Here is a 20,728-nt window from a genome sequence, read left to right on the forward strand (position 1 = left end):
ACTGATTAACATGCTCATTATTCATAAAGGGGGGTGTATTTTAGCACGATCTTTACCCAATGTTGGGATGGGATATGCTCTTGGCTTGACTTTGGTCCAGAACTTACATTTTGTGCTATCTTTTGTCAGGAACTGCAAAAGAACATGTAAGACACGTTGTTTTGTTTTACATCCTATTCAAGGTTAGGTACCTTCTGTGATGTATCAACCATGTCCCAACCAAAACTTCTTGAGAAGCAAGAAGAGGCTCTGGGGAGACCTTATAGCCCTTTCCAGTACCTAAAGGAGCTACAGGCAAGATGGGGAGGGACTCTTGAAACGGGAGTGTAGTGATAGGATGAGGGGTAATGTTTTTTAACTATAAGAGGGGAGATTTAGATTAGATATTAGGAAGAAATTCTTTTCTCTGAGGGTGGTGAGGCACTGGCCCAGATTGCCCAGAGAAGCTGTAGCTGCTCCATCCCTGGAGGTGTTCAAGGCCAGGCTGGATGGGGCTTTGAGCAACCTGGGCTGGTGGGAGGTGTGCCTGCCTATGGCAGGGGGGTTGGAACTGGATGATCTTTAAGGTCCCCACCAACCCAAACCATCCTATGACAAACTTTTAACGTTGATCTTTAGACATCAGCCCCGCCCCGCCCCGCCCCGCCCGGCGCTGTCCCCCGCCCCGCTCCTGCCTCCCACCGCTCTCTGCAGGAGCCTGAATTGCGTCGTGCTGCGCTGCGCTGCCCACCCCCCAACACTGCATGACGCTGCACTGCTGCCCTGCATGACGCTGCACGGCGCTGCATGACGTTACACCGCACAGCGCTGCATCCCACCGCGTCGCCCCGCCCCCCTCCTGCCCCACCCCTCCTCCTGCCCCACCCCTCACCCCGCAGTGAGCCGCGCCCAATCAGAAGCGCCCGTCGCCTTCGCCCCTCCCTCCCCCGCTCTCCCATTGGCGGGCGCCGCCTCCATGGCGACGCGGCGGAAGGGCAGTCGAAGATGGCTGCCGAGCCGGGCGGCGGGCGCCCTCGACCTTACCGGCGTTACCCGACGTTGCTTGCCGCGTTTACCGCCGCGCTGCTGCTGGGCTGTGGCCGCGCCGCCGCCTTTTCTCCCTTCTCCTCTTCTTCCTCCTCCTGCCAGCACCGCCTGCCCAGCGGCGAGGAGGTGGGAGCCGCCGCCGGGGCTCCTCAGGCGGAGGCGGGGGTGGGGGGGTGAGGGGTGCCCCGTTTACCTCTCCCCGCTCCCGTTATGGGAGGGAGGGCCGGTCTGTCCCCTCACGGCTGCCCCGGGCCGCGGTGTGCGGGGTGCGCCCTCCCCCGGGGTGTGCTTCGTGGCGGCTTAGTGCCTGAGCGGCGCGGCAGTGCCTGAGGAGAAGGGGCGGGAAGGGGCTTTGGGTGAAAAACAGGCAAAAAGAGGCTCTCCTGAACGAGGAGGAGCGAAGGGCCTGCGGGGCGCTGGTTGGCGTGGCTGTCCGGCTGAGCTGCCTCATCCAGCGGCGCGTTCCTCTCCCTGCCAGGTCGTCTATCAAGTTCCTCTAAAGGAAAATCACGTCTTGAAGAGAAATGTGGATCAGCAGCTAAGAATTAAGATTATATACGACAGGAGTGTTGAGGAGTGAGTATAATGTTGACTCCCTCCCCCGCCGCCCCCCCCCCCCCCCCCCCCCCCATCTGAGAATGGGAATCCTATTAACTAAAGCTTGTTTGCTTTCTTTTGTTTTAAATGTAGCTTGCTACCTGAGAAAAGACACCTTATAAAGGTATGTCATATTTTCTTCCCCCTTTTGTTTGGACATAAATTATTATATAGATGAAGTTAAGGCTTTGCCAGTTCAAAGCCTTTAATTAAGGGCTTTGCATGCCAGCCAATTCATATCCTCTAGTCAGGGAAACCAAGGCTTTGTGCACAGATTATGCCTCCGGTCCAAATACTTTCAATGTTCTGATGAATGTTGTTTGACAGGTGCTTGCTATATCCTCACGTGCAGAGGTTTCAGTGAGCAATACGTAGGTAGTTTTTAAAAGGATTTTAACACCATTAAGAATATCTTAAATGTCTTTCCTGGCTTCTTTTGATATACTGTGCAAATAAGGAGTAAAAGAGTGCAGCAGTCAGGCTTGAGGATTGCAGAGAGACTCTTGGAAATTTGTGATGGACGATTCCCAGTGACCAGTAATTTCAGGGCTGAAATAAATTCAGCCTCTTTGAAGCTGTACGTTCAAATTAATAGTGACTCCCTTCTCATTTTGTAGTTCTAATTGCAAAATATGGGAATATTGAAACAAAATATTTCCTAGATATATTGATAACATTTGAACTTCTTAGGAAGTCTGGATTTCTGCTATTCTGCTCTACTGCAGCACCTGGCAAGTTTCATGTAACTTGGTAGTTAATGCTTGTAAGGTGAGTTATGTCTGCGCTGCTACCGGGTGACTTTTATTTTTGTTCTATTTAGAACAAACTTTTTCCACAAGCTATATCTTATTTGGAGAAGACATTTCAAGTGCGCAAATCCTCGGGTACTATATTACTAAGCAGGTATGTGAAAGTTTGTTGAAAATCATTTGTTATATTTGATATTTAACACTGTGTTGTATGGACTTTGAAGAATAAGAGTGTAAAAAATGCACTCCCGAATCAGACCAGTGAACCATCTGTCCCAGTGGTGGTAGCAGGTGTTATTTAGGGAGAATACAGAAATCTGCCAACCTTCCATGATCAGCATCTGCATTTGTTGTGTCAGAGATGTTAAAGGGTGTACATGCTGCCTGTTTCCTTTTACATGTACCCCATTTATGAACCTGTTCCTAATCTCTCTTTGAACCTGTGGATACGCCATTAACAACTGGAAGCATTGTATCTTCCAGAGCAGCGTGACTAACAATTCTCACTGTAGAAGTTACGTTAAATACCTGTATTACAGCGTTGTTGGGTGCTGTAAGACTATTCTACAGTTACTTTTGGATTATAAAACAGTGCTGACTGTCTTTTGTGTTTGATTGAAGGCAGTGTGCGACAAACCAATATTTAAGGAGGAAAGCTGACCCTCACAGATACTGCCTAGGGGCCTGCGCACACCATACAAGATGTGGGCCAGTTGTAGTTCCTGAGAAACACCTCCAGGTAAGATAAGCCATCCAAGTGCTTCTTAACCTTTGAAGTATTATTGTTCGTGAAAATTACTAAAAATGTTAATACGGCTAACAGTGACCTGTTTGCAGGAGATCACTTTAAATTTGAATGACAGACTAGAACAACTTTTGTTAGTGGGAGTTTCTTTAGCTGTTGAACCAAAAGTAAAATAAAACTGGATGGTTTACTGTTCTCTAACCCTGTGTTATAATGAACTGTACAGAGAGGATGAGATTCAAAGCTTGTTCAATTACAGCTAATCAATTCATTATTGTCCTTGGTCAATGAGTCAGATTTTCACAGCATTAATTTTGATTTTTTTGAAGGCCTTATTTGATGAGGTTATCCACTGAACCAGGAGCACAGGGCAGGAAATGCTTCTATCTTGTTTTCTTGCATGAATTTTTGATTCAACTATAGTATGTGATCAGTAGGTTTCTTTGTTTCTCTTAGCTTGAAGTTTCAACTACAGTTTTAAAAAATGCATTTCATGTGTAATCTGGTACAATTGCTACTTGTGTATACTATTTCTGTGAGCCAATTTTTTTTTTTTTTTAATTTGTAGGAAATAAATGGTGCTAGTTTTGAGATATCTAGCTTGGAAGGCCCTTTTTTTCAAAAGCTCCACATTCCTAGTGTCTAGCAAATCAAAAGAGTTAGTTGCTTGAAAGTTATTCCTTGGCTCTGGTTTTATTTACTGTCTTCATAGGGCGTTTTCTCATCTGCTGTCTTACAGCTAGTTGAATATTGTCATACAAAATTTCTGTCATAGATAACGTATTTTAATTGTTCATTTGAACGTCGTCAAAGCAATGCAGGGTGTGCAATGGGAGTGAATGGCACTGCAGACCCACTGGCTTGCCTGACCAAGAAGGGGTTCGAGATGCTGACTTTGTACTTTACGTTAGTGCTCTCACTACTGAAAGGTGTGGCCATGAAAATATCATCGCATATGCAGCCTACTGCCAACTGGAAGCTGAAATGGATAGGCAAGTATTCACTGTGGCACAAACTCTTTTTTCAATGAAACTTTCAAGTTTTTTAATTGTTCATATGTGGAGTATAATTGTTTGCCTGTGTTGTATAGCATAGCAAAGTAGAAGTCCTTACCTGAAGTAAAGACAAGCACTATGTTCAGGTAAAACCACAAAACAATCAAATAGTATTTAACTTGCAAAGCTGAGGCATTTGAGTCAAAGCTAATCCTCCATTGTTATTGCCTAAACTTTCTCTCAGGATCCTGCTTCTGTTGAAGTGAATGTCCTACTTTCACAAATTTAAAGGAGAATGCAAATGGGCCCTGTTTACGTGGCTTTTGTTTCTAGTTCGGCTGTAGTGATTGTAACAGACACTTTGTACCTCTATAGTGTCTTACTTAAAATTCAGATCTCCTGTACTGTTGTCACTAACACCTGTGCAGAATACTGAATACAGAGATTGATCCCATCCCTCCCCATTTCAACAGTAAACTAGTTGCTGTATTGTTTACAGACTATTAATGATTGGGGAAGTTGTTATTTTTACATTAGTCTCCATTTTCTTTTAAATATTGTGCTTCTTCAAGTGAATATGATTTGAATTTGCTAGTATTTTGCTGAAAACAATTTAATTTTAAAACTGTCTTCCAGGCCAATAGCAGGATATGCTAACTTGTGTCCAAATATGATTTCAACGCAAGCTCAGGAATTCATTGGCATGTTGTCTACAGTGAAACATGAGATTATCCATGCACTGGTAAGGGTTGATGTTATAAAATGTGTTTCCCTGAAATTTGTGCCTGCTTCCTCACGTACCTTCAGCTTGTTGCAAGAGAAGGATGTTTGGAGGAGGAAAGCTTTTATATTACCTCCTTCAATTTGTGTGTTAAATGCCTTGCAGTGTCATACTTCCAGCGTATCTGCTGTGGGAATGATAACTCTTTCATGGTATTTGACTTTGTATGTGAATGTCTTAGCAAAGGTTTCCATGTGCTTGGTTTTTAACTTCAAGGGTTTCTCTGCTGGTCTGTTTGCATTTTACCGTGATGATGATGGAAAACCTTTGACAACAAGATATGCAGATGGACTCCCACCTTTTAATGAAAGGTATTTTATTCTTTTGGCCCTCTTGGTACTTTTTAGGGTGTATTCTTGCCTGTTGAAAATCCAGCTTTATTCCATTATTGGAATACTTTGCCTTTATTATGTTGAAACATTGGTGTGTGGTGTTTTTTTTTAGTCTGTCTTTACATTGGCATTAAGCACTTATATTATCCATATATGTTACAAGCTAAGGCAGGATTTCATTTACCAGGAGGAGTCTTGAAGTTAAGCATTAAAATTACCCGTGCTTAAATTTCAATACTTGCTGAACACTTCAATAAATTGAGTCTTGTATTTTCTGTAGTCTGTCTAATGTTAGTGCAGTTCATTTTTAAGAGATATATCACTCAAGGCTTGTAGTTATGCAGAACTGACAATTCGTGTAGTCTGCTGCGTGATTTTGCTGACTTGTTATTCAATGGTTTGCATTTTTTTTTCCTTTATTTAGTTGATATTGTAGATATCTTCTGGGTGGTTTTTTTGGCGATGGAAGGGTAGAGAGCTTTTGGGTTTGTTCACCTTCCTCTTTATACTAGAAATTCTGAGGATTTTTTAGTTTCTTACACTTTTGGTAACTGTAGAAAATAATGTCTTGAGCCTACAAACATCTGCTTAATAATCTTACTTTGGCTTATTAAATCAGAGTTGTGTATGTAATGAACTCATATCTTACAAAGGCAAAATGTTGCATAGTACATTCAAACTTCAGAAAGCATGAGGAAGTATAGAGATTATTCATGATTCTGTTTCTTACAGAGATAAATCTTCACAGGGTAGGGTGTATTTGTGGGAAAGATTTGTAACGAAAACATTCTTCTTACAGTCTAGGTTTGTATCAGTGGAGCAATAAAGTCGTTCATAAAGCAGTGAGGTTATGGGACATACGTGGTGGCAAAATGCTGCGCCATGCTGTTTATCTTCTGATAACACCTCGTGTGGTTGTAAGTGTGGATAACTTAAACTTTTACACTTTGTGATGGCAACCTTGGCATGCATTCTCGAGTCATAAATATTTCTTTAAGAAGTAATAACCTGATATTAAATACCTTTTTCCTGAAGGTATGGCCCAAAAACTGTGCAATTAAGATGGTATAATTAGTTGAGAGGGTGTATCCAAAGTAGTGGAAAATGGTTGACAGGCAGTGTGAAATAAATAAATTGACATAGTGAGAGACAATGAAGGGACTGGGAAGTAAATTATAAAATGGTTAAGCAAAATTGATATCAAATAGGTTCCTTAATCCTACTCTTTAGATGTTTTCCTACAGACTTGGACACCTAGTACTTCTGTTGCCTTAACAGACAGTATTGTCACTGATTTTCTAATTTGTGAGTTCATCCTATTTTTTACTTTTCTCTTTAAAAGCATAGTTTTAATCTTCTTGTAATTTTTATCAATTACAAAACAATGCAGTTAACCTTTTGTTATGTTTAAAAAGAAATTGCTCAAGTATTCTTGGAAATCTTTCTTGCTTCCCACGCCTCTGATTCTCCCCACTGCCCCCAACAGAACATATGCTTAAGTGTAATAAACAGGTATTGGAAATAAGTTACAGTGTTAATCATATTTGGCCACAAATAATCCTTTTGTTTGTTTTAAATCTAACACAGTATATAGCGTAAACTCAGTTTAATTACCCCGGTTTTGAAAATTGGCGATGCTGGTCAAACTGTTCAGAGCATTAAAGATGCTTTTGGGTAGTGCTGCACTGGCAAAGGCCGGGCTTCTGAGACCACAGCATTGCTGTGTTGCCTCTTAAGACTTTCAAATATTTTGCAGAAAACACTTCCCCCAAAAAACCTAGTTGACGCTTACAGCTTCCTAAAGGGTTTTTTCTCTGAAACGTTTGACAGAAGCAGGATTGTAATGTTCCTACACTGTTTGGGTTTTTTGTTGGTTTTTTATATGGTCTTTAGTGTGTGCATGCTATTCTTGGCTAATTCTGTTGCTGTTCTGTTCTTGTAAACTTCCATGTTTTATTTCCAGGAGATAAGTAGACAGATTGTTAGGCTTTGTGTTGGGTTACTTGCTGGATTAGTCAGCCACTGAGTAGGAGAAGTGTTTTGCATTCGGAGGAAAACAAGATGGTAGAAAAAAGAAATGCTGAAATACTTTTAAAAGATAATTCTAGAAGATTAGAACTGCATATGGATATGTATCTCAGTGTTTTGAGAGTTGTGTTGAAATGTTTTCTTTCTAGGAAGAAGCTCGAAAACATTTTAACTGTCCAATTCTAGAGGGAATGGAGCTTGAAAACCAAGGGGGCATGGGTACTGAGCTCAATCACTGGGAGAAGAGGCTGTTGGAGGTTAGTCCTGATATTAGGAATGGAGGGGGACGTGGGAATGTCTGCTCCCCTGCCTTCGTGGTATCTACTGGAAACTTGAAAATGCAAGTGTATCAGACCTCACTGAAATAAATCACAAACAGTACTAAACTACAAATACTTACATGTCCAATTTCTAGATAAACTTATTGCTAAGTCTCAGAGTATGAGTTTGAGATAAGCCGATTACTGAAAAACTAAATGTCTCTTACTTTTGCCTGCCATTTACCCTTGTGAGAAGGTCTATACCCTTTTTAGGAGAAAGTAGGTGTTCCTTTGAGTCAATTCTGTTTTGTCACCCTCTGCCTCTTATACATCAAATATTTGATCGTTCTGTCTATTCGTTATGCTGACTTCATCTTTATTCATATGCCCTAGGGTTAGCTTTTGCCATCTCGACTCCAGAACCTCATCTGACCAAGGAAACACTTATTTCCCTCCTGACATTTAGTCTTATTTTTATTTATAACTTTGTGTGATATTTTTGGCAGCGTTACACTTTCTAGTTGTGTGCAGTGAGGTAAACAAGAAGGGAAGTGCTTCAGGACAGACCTTTTTGTGGAAGTAATCTTGAAAAATGTGTGTTTCTTGATACCAAAATTGTTAGCTTGCCCTGCTTTTCAGTAACCCGTGAGGAACAGTAGTTTAAAGCCAACTGGAAAGACTGCCATTAGAACGAGGATAATTCTAAAGATTGAATAGGATTAGCAAAAAGGAGATAACTACTAGTCACTTTTACACCTTTCCAGAGAAAGTTTGTATTTGGAAAGTAACGCACATAGTTTGGTTTTGGTCTTGATCCATCTCTCATTAAGTGTTGCAGTGATAACAAATTTGGTGCTAATAATTCTGCTGGTTCTAACTCCTCCTAACCACGCTAGTGGAGAGGGAAGGCTGGAAAACTACATGTTTTGAAGAAATGATAGAAATGAGATGAAGTTCAGTAATAGAAGTTCCAGAGTTGTGTAATTAAGGGTGAGTGACTTGCCGTAAGCCTGAAGTTTATCAGATGGAAATGACTGAGCAAGAAAAAGACAAAGGTGTTACAGTTGCCGGTTATAATATGATTAGGAAACTCCAAGGTGACTGGAGTTGCTCTTTGAGGATGTTGTGAACTTACTTTTAAATGGAATGGAAAACTCCACTGCCACATGAATAAAGCATCCTTTGGAGTGCTGTGTTCCTTTAGTCATGTGTCCTGTGCACTTCACTCCTAAAAAGAACTACTAGAAATTCTAGGAAAAATAAAAATCAGTCTTGCACAAGATAAGTAAATGAGCTTGGCTTTCAACTTACCAAGTGGTGACAGAAGAGGGGGTGTGATTTGCTATTGATAAATATGCTAGAAGAAGGAAGAGTTGTAATTTACCTAAAGAAAAATGAGTACACGTTGGTCGTGAATAAGGTTTTGCTGGAATTTGGAATGAGGTTTCTGGCATCTAGAATTCTGAAACTTTGTAGGGTGGAGTGGGGAAAGGAGTTGCACCTTTGAACCCTTTTATGCAAGAGGTTGGGATTTGATTGTCAATAGTAAGAAGGGACTGGAAATAATGCTTTTTCATAGGAAGCATTTTCTTACAATAATGATTTTCAGAGGCTTGCTAATAGTAACCGGTAACTTTCAGAATGAAGCAATGACTGGATCTCATACACAGAATCGAGTCTTTTCCAGGATCACCTTAGCATTAATGGAAGACACTGGGTAAGAATTCATAAGAATGGGGTTTTTTGGGGTTCATTTGTGTTTGGTTTTCATTATACTTGATTTTATTTGGAATTTGTGCACTTGTGCTTATCCATCTGCAACGCAGTAGATAATGGCATAATTAGCATTACATTAGACAAGGGCTTCTACATGGTATGTTAATTTCTCTTCATGTATTTCAAAGCCTATACATTCTTAATCTAGCCTTAAAAAAACATGTGCAATGCGATGCATAGTACTATTTGTAATGTCTGTTTACTTTTTTTCTTACTGTAAGTCTTCTCTCAGTTGCATGCAGTACCTATTGATTATTTTTTTCAGCTGCTCTTGCAGATAGAAAGCATACATGGAGGAAAAGCAAAATAGTCTAAAATTTCATCTTTCTGTATGCATGGTTCCTTTGCAGATCATGGGGCGTTGCCGTTAACGTTTTCTTTTAGTTCATTGTGACTTGAAAAATAGTGGAATTATATTATAATTTGTTGCAGGCAGAAAGAGATGCAGTTTCCCTTTTTCTTTATTTGAAGACCTTGAGGCATAGTATGAAGCTCTTTGAACTGCTGTTTTATTAATCAAAACACGAATTTTTGAAGTAACTGTATTCTCATTTCAAAATACCTTTACAGCTGGTATAAAGCAAATTACAGCATGGCAGAGAAATTAGATTGGGGACGCAATAAAGGCTGTGACTTTGTAATGAAGAGCTGTAAATTCTGGATTGACCAAAAGAAACAAAAGTAAGAATACAATCTTTTTAAAAAATAAGGAGGAAACCCTGATGCTTGTTTACATTTGTCCTTCAAATGCAACTCAGTAAAAAGAAATAGAGGTAGATAGAAATTAACAAGGAATGCTGTCTTAAGTACTTTCAGAATGCATTCAAGAAGCAGCACACCAAATGTATTAAGAGCAGAAGCATCCCACCCAATAAATAAAGAGCCAAACATCTTAGGGTGTAGCATGCATTTACACTGTCAGAGAGCTATGCTTTAGAGAGGAGGGGAGAGACTTAATTTAAATGTGTTTGCTTTCTTATTTTACCCCTTTTAATTGGAAACGCAACCGGTATCATCTTGCATTACTGGGTTGTACTTAAAGCAACAGAAGGAGATGATAGCCATCTTCAAAACAAAGCCTTCCTTGTTTGTTTGTTACAATACTCAAATTGCTAGGACACAGCTGCATAGTGGGCCTGGTTTGCTTCTATGTTTTTTGTTTAAAGTTTACAAAGCAATGTCATTAAAACTAAATTGGTGAGTGCATTGTAACTTTGTTTGCTGGCTTGATATTCATTAAATTAGAAAGGTCACAACCAGACAAATAAGAATAATCAGCCTCCAGATAAGTTGGTGCTTCTTTGTGTGATTAACCAAGTGTCAGGGAGAGTGGGAACAGTCAGTTTTGACAGACTGCTTAGCTAAATTATGAAAAGCAGTTGAAGTGATCTGATGTGATTTTTTTATTCTTTTTTTCTTTTTTTTTTGAGGAGGGAATTAATCAGTCCGTACTGCGACACTTTGAGGAGTAATCCTTTGCAGTTAACCTGCAGGCAGGACCAAAGAGCAGTAGCAGTGTGCAACTTGCAGAAGTTTCCAAAGCAGTTACCTCAGGAATATCAGGTATAATGGATCTTGCTTTACCAAATAACTAAGTGTTTTCATTCTTGTGCTTTGCAGCCAGGTGATTATATTTAGTTGCATTTTATTTTTTTATTCTGAACTAGTACACGAGAGCAGATAGTGTGAAAAATGTCTGCTTAGTTTATTATAAAGAGTCTGGGGGCTTGAAAAGAGCCTTCTGATCTTAGTAAAACAATAAGGATGTTGCTTTGCCATTTACCCAAATATCAGATGGAAATGTTGCTGTGTAACAGAAGTCCTCCAGAATGTTTTGTTTGAGGTATTTCTTTGCCCAGTCTGCCTTGTGTCACTGCACGCTAAGAAATTTGTTCTTTATTATCCCGAGGAATGCTGATTGCAAAGCCAGGAGGCAGGGGAGGGGGTGGAGAGCAATACATGCAAATGTGAATCTCTCTGCGTTATTTCAGTATTCTTAAATACTTCTGGCTTATCTGGTTCATGGGTTGCTGTTAATAGCATTCCTCAGTAGTAATAGCTGATGTTTTTAGAGCTGTAGTGATTGGTTCTATTTAAAAAACAGTTGTATACTTGTCTCTGCGCAAACCACTTCACTGCCTATTTTGTTTTGCAGTATTTTGACAATCTGAATGGAGTACCAACGGAAGAATTGCCTTATTATGGTGGCTCAGTAGAAATTGCTGACTATTGTCCCTTTAGTCAAGAATTTAGTTGGCATTTAAGTGGTGAATTTCAACGCAGCTCGGACTGTAGAATAATTGAAAACCAACCAGGTCAGTTTTCAAGACTTTAGTATGGTATTTAAGAGACTACGTTTGTTAATCTGGAATGGGCTTGCTATATATCCAAACTAACTGGATGTGAAATTAGTTTTACAGTACCAGCTGTGTAAAAGCTTTGCTGGGGTAAGAAGCACAACACAACTACCTTGTACACCCAGGAAACAAACACTCACATCTAATACAGGAATTGCATAAGAGCTGAACAGAAATTAACCCCGAATGATGCAAATATAAGAGACAGACTGGGGGTGGGGGTTGATTGGTTGATTTTTTGAGTCTCTGAAAAATAATTCCGCTTTCCACCTTTGTAGATTTTTGTTGAAGGCAAGGAGCTTTGCGAATTATGAGAACAAGGGCTTGTCTCCTAGGGTAGTGCATGAACTTTCAATATTGCGGAGCTCCAGAATACTGTAGGGTATTATCTGTCTGTGCAGTTGTCTCAAAACCAAATGAATAAACACCCTCTGCCCTCAAGCCAGCAATCACAGCCTGGGGGTAAACATATCCACATAGTTCTAATGGAAAGTGTGGGTTTGGGGGTTGTTTGTTTTTTGTTTTGTTCTTTTTTTTTTTTTTTTTCCATCTTTGTTTTCTTCCCATTTTATATTCAAGACAGTATGATTTCCAAATTGATAATGATTAACGGTCTGAAAGATTCCAAAAGTAAACCTTGAATTGTGTGTGGAGACCTTGACTAATTTTAGCATATTAAGTTGACGTGAACTTTCTGTTCCTCTAGGAAGTTGCAATTCAGTATATTCTTTCTCCTTTAGATCCTACCAAAAACTATGGTGCAGAGAAATACGGACCAAACTCTGTATGTCTTATTCAGAAATCTGCTTTTGTCATGGAACAGTGCAGGAGGAAACTCAGTTACCCTGACTGGGGTAGTGGATGTTATCAAGTGAGTATGTGTTGGGTTTTTACTTTATTTTTTTAAATAACACCAAAGGGAAATGTCAGGCATAAAATGTAGGCTGCTTGTTAGAGCTGCTAGAACTTTGTAGCTGGACACTGCGTGTGATCTTCTCTGCTTTAGATCACTAGATTATGTGACATGCTTTGAAAATAATTCTTCCAGCCATAAGCCTGTAGTTCAGATCACGCGTCAAGTTAAGCATGTAGCCACTGGGATGGCTTGTGTGTTACTTCCAGGCTTGCTAGGGGCTTCCATCTGTATTATCCCTGTGACAGTTTCTCCACAGCTAAGTAGGAATACTTGTATAGGAATCTTCTGTTGTTGAAACTTAATGTTGATTAGCCACTGATTTTTTTTCAAAGGTAGAGAGCACTGTGCAAGTCACTTATTTTTCATTATCCTCCTTCTTCTCAGGACTATCTCAACTAAAGGTTTCACTTTCAACAACAGCACAACTCTACAGAAAGTAGCCTTTAGCAGAAGCCAAATTTTACTCTTTCTCAGTTGATGATCTGCATAATTGCACAAAAAGAGTACAGTCAATGCTTTAAAGCATTCTTGAACCAAATAACTGCTCTGAATGCATTAAAATACTTGCAGGTAATCTATGCTGTGTTAGTGGCTGCTAAGTGTAGTATTTACATATTGAAAGAACCTCCAAACCCCAAAACATATTTCTGGTAAATCATAATACAGACTCTTATTCTTTTTTTTTTTTTTTTTTTTTTTGAAGGTTTCTTGTTCTCCACAAGGACTGTATGTTTGGGTCAAGGACACAGCGTACTTGTGCAGCCGCTCGGGTCAGGTGTTGACTGTGAGCATTCAGATGAATGGCTGGATACATGTTGGGAATCTGATTTGCCCAGCCTGTTCGGACTTCTGTGACTCCTGTCCCCCAGAGCGGGATCCTCCAGCTTCTAACTTAACAAGAGCTGCACCAATCGGTAGGTTGCCTTATTTGCTGAAGTGAAACTTAATATTAAATGCCTGAAAACTCTAGAGGTTTGTGTCAGCTCTGACTGTCAGACAACAGGAAAGGAGAGCCGTGGCCTGGCTATTCTAAGATCCTCGGTGTAGGAGTTAAAGGAAGTTGGCACAGGTGCCCAGCTTTTTGCTGTGCAGTCGCACAGGATAGTGGCTGACATAGGAGAAATGTGTTTGAAACGTAACTACTTCACGTCACATCTCCTTCTGGTAATCATCCCAGAAATCTAGCTTTAGCCTAGCAATTTACCAGAAAATCTGATCTGTGTTTTGAAGGCTGTATCTTTATTTTAACCTTCAAAATTATCACCTTGGTGGAAAGTGAGGTCTCACTTGTATAACTTTGTCAGTGCCAGAACACGAAAGATAGGTGTCAGTTTGCTTTTTGAGGGAGGAAAAAAGCTCAATTCACTGACCGCCAGTTAACGTTTTGTGAAGAACAGATGGCTTCCTAAAAAGCCACTTGATGAAAGAGAACAGTCTTTACAGTATTTTGCACTAGTGGCTTGTTTTTAAGCCTTTAACCAATTTTTTTAATTGCTGGATATGCTGTCTCTAGTGCAGTTTCAAGGAAAAAATAAACCTGTTTAGTTTACCTGCACTCTCAATTCTTTTTTCAAAGTGGTGCACTTGGGTTTGTGTGTACTGTTTCAAACAGTTTTGCTTTGTCTCAGAGATGGCACGATTACAGTGGTTGATGGAATGAGTCCTACAGGTTTGATTTTAGAATGAGAAAGCTGTAACCTGGGAGATTCACATCTTCTAGAATCTATTTGAATTCATGCTTAGTGTTTCTCATACACATATATGCGTGCATATATATGTAAAGGTTTTTATCTGTGCAAGTTTGTTTGTGTTGATGGTTTTCTTAAGCCTCATGACTGTGTGATTACCTACCATATGGACAATCTCCTGGATTCATATATTGAGTTCCTCCCCCTTTTCCTTTCCTTTCCTTTTTTGTTTTTTTTTTTTTTTTTTTTTGTTTGTGTGTTTTTGTGTGTGTGTGTTTTGTTTTTTTTTTTTTTTTTCCTCTTCAGCTTGGTGTTTTGTTGCTTGGGTTTTTATGACTTGCAGCCGTACAGATCAAAAGTATTCATAAAACAATCTTTTGAGTCTATGGTTTTGAAATGCTGCTTCTCCTGAGTCATGCCATAGAGAACTTCCTGCTCTTTTCTTGCAATACCAATACATTTTTCTCATTTGTTCTCCGAAGTGCTATTAGTGAAGGAATGCAGAAACTTATTTAATTGTAAAGGGAATAATAATGTTGTTTGGTGGGTTTGAATTCCTAGCCTTGAAAGCTAGAATAAATCAGTGTGGATTACTCCAAGTATGTTTTTGTTCTTTGGTGTTTTTTAGTGTTCTCTTTGTTATTTTGTCTTCTCTTTATATTTAAAATTTATAAGCCTTATGGTGTTTTGTTTTTTATTTTAGACTTATGCTCCTGCTCGTCTAGCCTGGTTGTAACCCTTTGGCTATTGATGGCTAACTTAATTCCCCTGCTAACAGGGTTATTTCTCTGCGCCTAGAATTAAGCATGGGGTAAGAAGATGTTCCAAGATGATATACCATCATGTTGCACTCCTTATTGTGGAGCACTGAGTTTTTTGTCTCTGCAGGCAGCTGTCTTCTGCTGAACCTCATCTCTCCTGGCAAGTATCAGTGCAGACAGTAGTCAGGGAGGTACTGACAAAAGCAGCCAGGGTCTGAGAGGACGAAAATGTACCTTGTCATCTCAATAAGTGCCAGTATTTTCCTGAATTGCAACCTTTGATTTTTTGACACGGTAACAAGATCTGCTATGCCAACTGTGTTAGACTACCTGGCAACTCGGTCAAGATTTGAAAGGAGAACTCTTCTGTAATAGAACTGAGGGTTGGTTTTTTGTTATATCCTCTGTGTGACTGGTAGCAAAGCATCCTCAAACTGGAAATATACCTCAGTGGTTTAGTCAAAAGCCATGTAAAAATCAGTTGTCATCACTGCTAATAACCTGGGCCTAAACAGGTGTGCAGACTGTTTGTTTTGTCAGTTGTTACCATTTGTGGGGGGAAGAAATAACTGGATGGGATAGACCAGTGATTGGCAGTTGTCTCCACAACTGGATTCTGCAGCTTTGAGGCTTCTCAGAATTCATACTAATTTGTGGGAAAGCGGCTAATCCTTGGGGTTCACTTAAAACTTCCTATGTGCGCAAAGGTGAATTTCAGACTGGTAACCAAGACAACTGTCTAGAAATCCCATTCACATTTAGCATGTGCCAGTTCTGCTGTGAAATTCAATACATCAAATGTTTGAATATTCTCAGAGTAATTTGCTAGGCAAATGCATTTCAGTAGTGACACCTAGTCTATAAAATTGGGATAGGTTTTCTGATTATTTTTAATTTTGTTGGTTTGTTCCTTAAATAATGGCATTATTATTTTTTAAACAGTACGAACGTAAATACAGCTGTTCTCACTTTTGAAGGGCAAACCAGTAGCAATGGCAGCTATAGTCTTACAGGACCATATTGACTTCTCTAGACCAAAAACTATATTGAATGTGTAAAAAAAATCTTTTTATTTCTTTTTTTTCCCTCCCTCCATTTTTTCTTGGACATATAGTTGATAATCCAAATACTATGGATTATTTGAGTATTTGTAATAAGAGCATAGTACATTCTGAACCACACAAGGGCAGACCTTGGTACAAAATTAATCACTTGATGGACAAAATCTGTAGGAGGAAGGAAACGAGCAAAATCTGTCTCACAGAGGACAGCTGCTCTATAGGACACTTTTAAGGATGTTTTCATTTGTTTTTGACTCTATATAATGTGTTACAAATAATTCTGGAGCAAAAGAAACTCTTACATGGTGCAATCCACTATCTGTCCTGTTAGGATAGTTTTCATTCTTGGAAAAGTATTAAACTTGAGGGAGCAGACATGCCCAGTGCACTAAAAAATGCAAATATAGGAAGAAAGGTGATGTTGCGCTGCTTTTTAAATGTGCTGTGATGTTAGAATTGTCAGTGAGTAGATCCCTTTCTAAAAAGAGAGGGAGGGGGATGAAAGGGGTAGGGAGTAAAATTTCTTTAGCTAAAATTAAACTTGTTTAATAATAGGACTTCCATTGTAATTGTAAGAAAATCTTTGTGCCTACTGGACTTTTTTTTTTTTTTTTTTTAATTTAAAGACACTCTTACGACGCTGCTGAGGCGAGTAAGCTGCAACCTAAAACTGTCTGAAGGCATCACAGTTGAGAGAGTACCTTGCACTGGGCTAGTTCCCCTTCTTAACTGCAGGTTAATTTTGCTTTGACTTATACAAGGCCTAGACTAGCCTTAAATAGGTGTTTCTGAGAAGCAATATAAATTGGGAATCAAATGCTTTAAATGTGTAGAAGTTCAAATTAAGAAACATTCAGATTAATAAGCAAACACCGATTATTTTAATATATGCACAATCAACAGTTGGTGTAAATTGATTCCTTGAAAATATAAAGGTTTGAGAAGGCATCTTAGGTCCCAGAGGTTGATATTGTACTTTTTGTCTGTTGTGCAATAATACAGTTTAAATGGTATCACTCGACAACAATGCTTTTGATACTTGAAAAGAAATTATTGGTTATTTTTTCTTACTGTGAAATATTTGCACTGTCTGAACTTTCTGGTTAACTTTATAACTGTTAAACTTTTTTACTGGTGTTAATTTATTGTGCTTGGTATTTGATATGCTGGTCTCCTGTCTGTGTAAGTGTGAAATTTGTCATATTTAATTGAATATTTTTATTCTCTACACAGTTGTTTGTCATGAGGGCTTTCCTCTTTTATTCTCTCCTCCTGAGAATTAACTGAAAGATGGCTTAAAAAGTCAATGCTTACCTACTTCTGAATTGTATGCATTAATTAAAGAAAGAGGCTGTAGTGCATTGTACCTACAGGGAAAAATCTATCTGCCTGTCAGAACTCTTGTGGTCAGATTCACCAGTACCTGCATCAGTGAATCCAGTGAAGTAAAACTGTTACTGCCTTAATAATCTGAGATTTCAGTCGTAATTTCTTTGATGTGAAGCCCTTCAGCTGGCTGTGAACTGCAGAACTGGACGTGGCTTTGGGCAGTCGGGGGGGAGGAGAGGGTACTTTAGCCAGCAAAATCCAACATGTTCTATGCCATCAGTGCGTTAGCAGCTGTAGCCGTGTTGGAACTGCCAAGTATTGTGTCAAGTTCAACTTAAAAGTGAGAATGAATTGGTGACTGTCAAAAAGAATATTTGAGTAAAACTGACTACCTCGGTTCTGTTTGTCTGTGAGTCTTCTAGACTGCTGTGAACTTCCAAATCTTAACATGAATTAAGTAAAAACATGTCTCAGGTTTTTAAGAGCAAAATAAATACAGTAGGAAGCACAAGCCATTTCTGAGTGTAGAACACAGCTAAAACTGTAGCTTAAACCAATCAGTTGCATAGCCTTAAGTGTAGTTTCCCCTGTAAAAGTTGAAATAAATACGAAGTTTGCAGGCACCTACTTTAGGTGTCCTGACCATGTTGTGGCAAGTCCATCCTATTGCATCTCTTACACGTGAAAACTTTGAAATGTAGCCCAAAGAAGCCTTTGCGTTTTCACCGGAGTAGATAGGGCAGCAGGAGCCCTGGAAAGAGTGCTAAGACAGCAATGAGCTCGCTTGTCTGTAGCAAAAATATTTTCAGTATATGATGTCCACAGGTTTAATCTTTTAAAAACATTCCATGTTTGCTTACGGAAGTGAATTAGTTTTGTGCTTTTTTTACTCCAGTAGTTTAAATCTATAGCATTTCAGTTTGAAGTCGAGGCAAGTCATAATTTAGGAACACATTTTTCTAGCGTTTCAAACAATTCCAAGGAGGAAGGATAGCTTTTGGCTGGTGTATGCAGCAAGCACAATTACACTGAAAAGCAGGGAATTCGTTCCTCTTGAAATGAGTTGAGGTTCTTGGGTGACTGTCATGGCTTTGGATATAGGTTAATTACCAAAAGAGAATTCTGACCCCATTAATTGACTGTCGGTGCAATGCAGCTCATTCTTTTGGCCGAGCACTAATAAATTGGGAAGACTGATGTCATTTAAGAGCAGACATATCCGCAATCCCTTGCAAGGGCCAGTTGCTTTTAAATCTTCCTGTCCTGCAAATCTTTCTGCTTGAATATATTTCGGTAGAGAGGGAGGCGGTACATCCTTTTGTCCCCACATTTCCTACCAGTGACTTTCAGCCCGCTGAGCAGGTCAAGGTCTTTCCCCTGCGAGCCGGAACAACCAGCTTGCGCTTGGCTGAATGTATCGCTCTTCAGGATTTGCGTCTATTTGTATATCGAGTAATGGGATCTTAAGCTACCAGACTTCCAAAGTGCAAATGTTGCCTTTTTAATGTGAAGCTTACCTTGGAGATAAAACAACTGTTTTGAGAGAACTGGCTGACCTTGAACGTGTGTTTCCTATTTTGGTACAGAATGTAAATATAGAACAAACTATTTTACATAGATTTTGACTGGATTGAGATATAAGGGCTAATCTTTGTTATTTATGGAGTAAAAAATTCCTTATTTTACTGTGTAAAAAAAAATTATGTCATACAAAAGAAGAAAAAATTGTTCATCAATAAAATGTCTGTAGAAAATTGAGTCGTCATGTCCTTTTCTTTGAGCTGATAATTAACAACTGCAAGAATAAGGACCACCATTACAACAGTCATTTATTATGGGAGAATTTTGAAAAATGAAACTACATCAAGTCTGCATATTGATCACTTTATTAAACTGTTATTTCATACACCTTGAATGTAAAATGTTTTATACTATTATTAGCTCATACATGACTTATCAGAAGTTCAGCCTGCCGGTGAAGTAAGGTGGTCCCAAATCCTCTATCCCATCCTTGTGTGTTTGATACTTTAAAATTATGCAATATTGAAGTCTTTTTCCACTTGAAATGGAAGATCGTATTTCCCTGTTTTGTGTAAAGGATTTGGCCACACGATTCCCATTTCAGCGGAAGGAACATTGGCGTCGCCTTGCGGAGCCCCGAGCCACTTGCTGTGACCGGACTCGGAGCGGGAGGAGCTGAGCCATCATCGCTGCCGTTCAGCAGGGATCAGGGATGCTGCAGCCACGCTTTCTGGTACCCAAGCCAGCTTTGCCAGCTGGGAGACTGAGATTCTTACAACATAATTACAAGTAATACATTTATATATATATATATATATTACTCTGATAAATGTGAAAGACATAATTCCTCCCAAATGCAGAGTGGAGATGATTTTATAATCTAGCTTTTTTTTTTTTTTATCCCTAAGCAATACGCCAGCAAATGCGTAGATTAAAAAAACCACTTGCCTTCCCCTCTGCTATTTTGGAATATCAGATAAAGCAAAGCAAAAGTAGGTTACTCTTCCTTTTTGTTTGCCTTGTCTCAAAATAGGAGTCCTTCAAAAGGGTATTAAAGCTTATAAAATGTGCCACTGTTCATTTCATAGATGGCTTTAACTCTGAAAAACATCAGGTATGTAAAATTACCCAAGTACAGCTATAACGTTTAAAAACTTTTCTGTTTCTAAAATTAATGCCATTGGTAGCAAAATAAAAAAAACTGGTATATGAACCAGTTTGTGTTTAAAATTCAGAAGTAGATAGATATGTCTTTTCTGGAGTGTAAGGTGCGTTGCTTAAGCTACAGCGGGGTCAGGGCATTCGTCTGCAACGTGGAAAGATGCGGGAGTTGCATGGCTGTCAGTCCAGGGGAGTTTCCCAGTGGAGTTAAAATGCAGCCTGGTTTCAAATGCAATTTTACAGGGTTTCTGTGCGTCTACAGCGGTCATTTCCATGCATGTGCAAAAAGTCAAGTATCACAGAGGGTTTTTCACTGTTACTTGTTACATCCTCAAAATAACAGCGTTGCACAAGCTGAAAGCTGAGGAGTCCTCTCCTCCTTGTCAGCCTCTCAGCTAGTACCAATTAATGACTACGACTTGCTGAGAAGTCCTGACGCTAGCATAAATGCAATTGGTTATTCCACATTTTTTTTCTGTATTTCAACAGGATACAGTAAATGTAACTAAGGTCAGACTACTACTGAGGATTCCTAGTGTCTCGAATTTCAAACAAACAAACAAAACCCCAACCCCCTTCTTTCTCATTCCCCCCATCCCTTAAAAAGTTTTATTTATACATTTGCTGAACATTCATGTGTGTCTG

At 39.4% G+C, this 20,728-nt stretch overlaps 1 protein-coding gene across 1 annotated transcript; it reads left to right on the forward strand.

Annotated features, from left to right (window-relative positions):
- Positions 1–984: 984 nt before the first annotated feature.
- LMLN (leishmanolysin like peptidase) lies at positions 985–15,213 on the forward strand (the record flags this gene model as incomplete). Its single annotated transcript, XM_082484247.1, has 17 exons — positions 985–1,152; positions 1,505–1,602; positions 1,717–1,747; positions 2,444–2,530; positions 2,998–3,111; positions 3,931–4,109; positions 4,749–4,854; positions 5,110–5,204; positions 6,025–6,142; positions 7,403–7,510; positions 9,154–9,230; positions 9,860–9,970; positions 10,720–10,852; positions 11,445–11,604; positions 12,387–12,517; positions 13,266–13,476; positions 14,954–15,213. The coding sequence occupies 17 exons, from the start codon at positions 985–987 to the stop codon at positions 15,046–15,048; spliced, it is 2,022 nt and encodes a 673-aa protein (XP_082340373.1). The 3' UTR covers positions 15,049–15,213.
- Between the last annotated feature and the right edge of the window lie 5,515 nt (positions 15,214–20,728).

This window comes from Vanellus vanellus (genome assembly GCF_965231255.1).
Source record: "Vanellus vanellus genome assembly, chromosome: 5".
Taxonomy (NCBI): Eukaryota; Metazoa; Chordata; class Aves; order Charadriiformes; family Charadriidae; genus Vanellus; species Vanellus vanellus.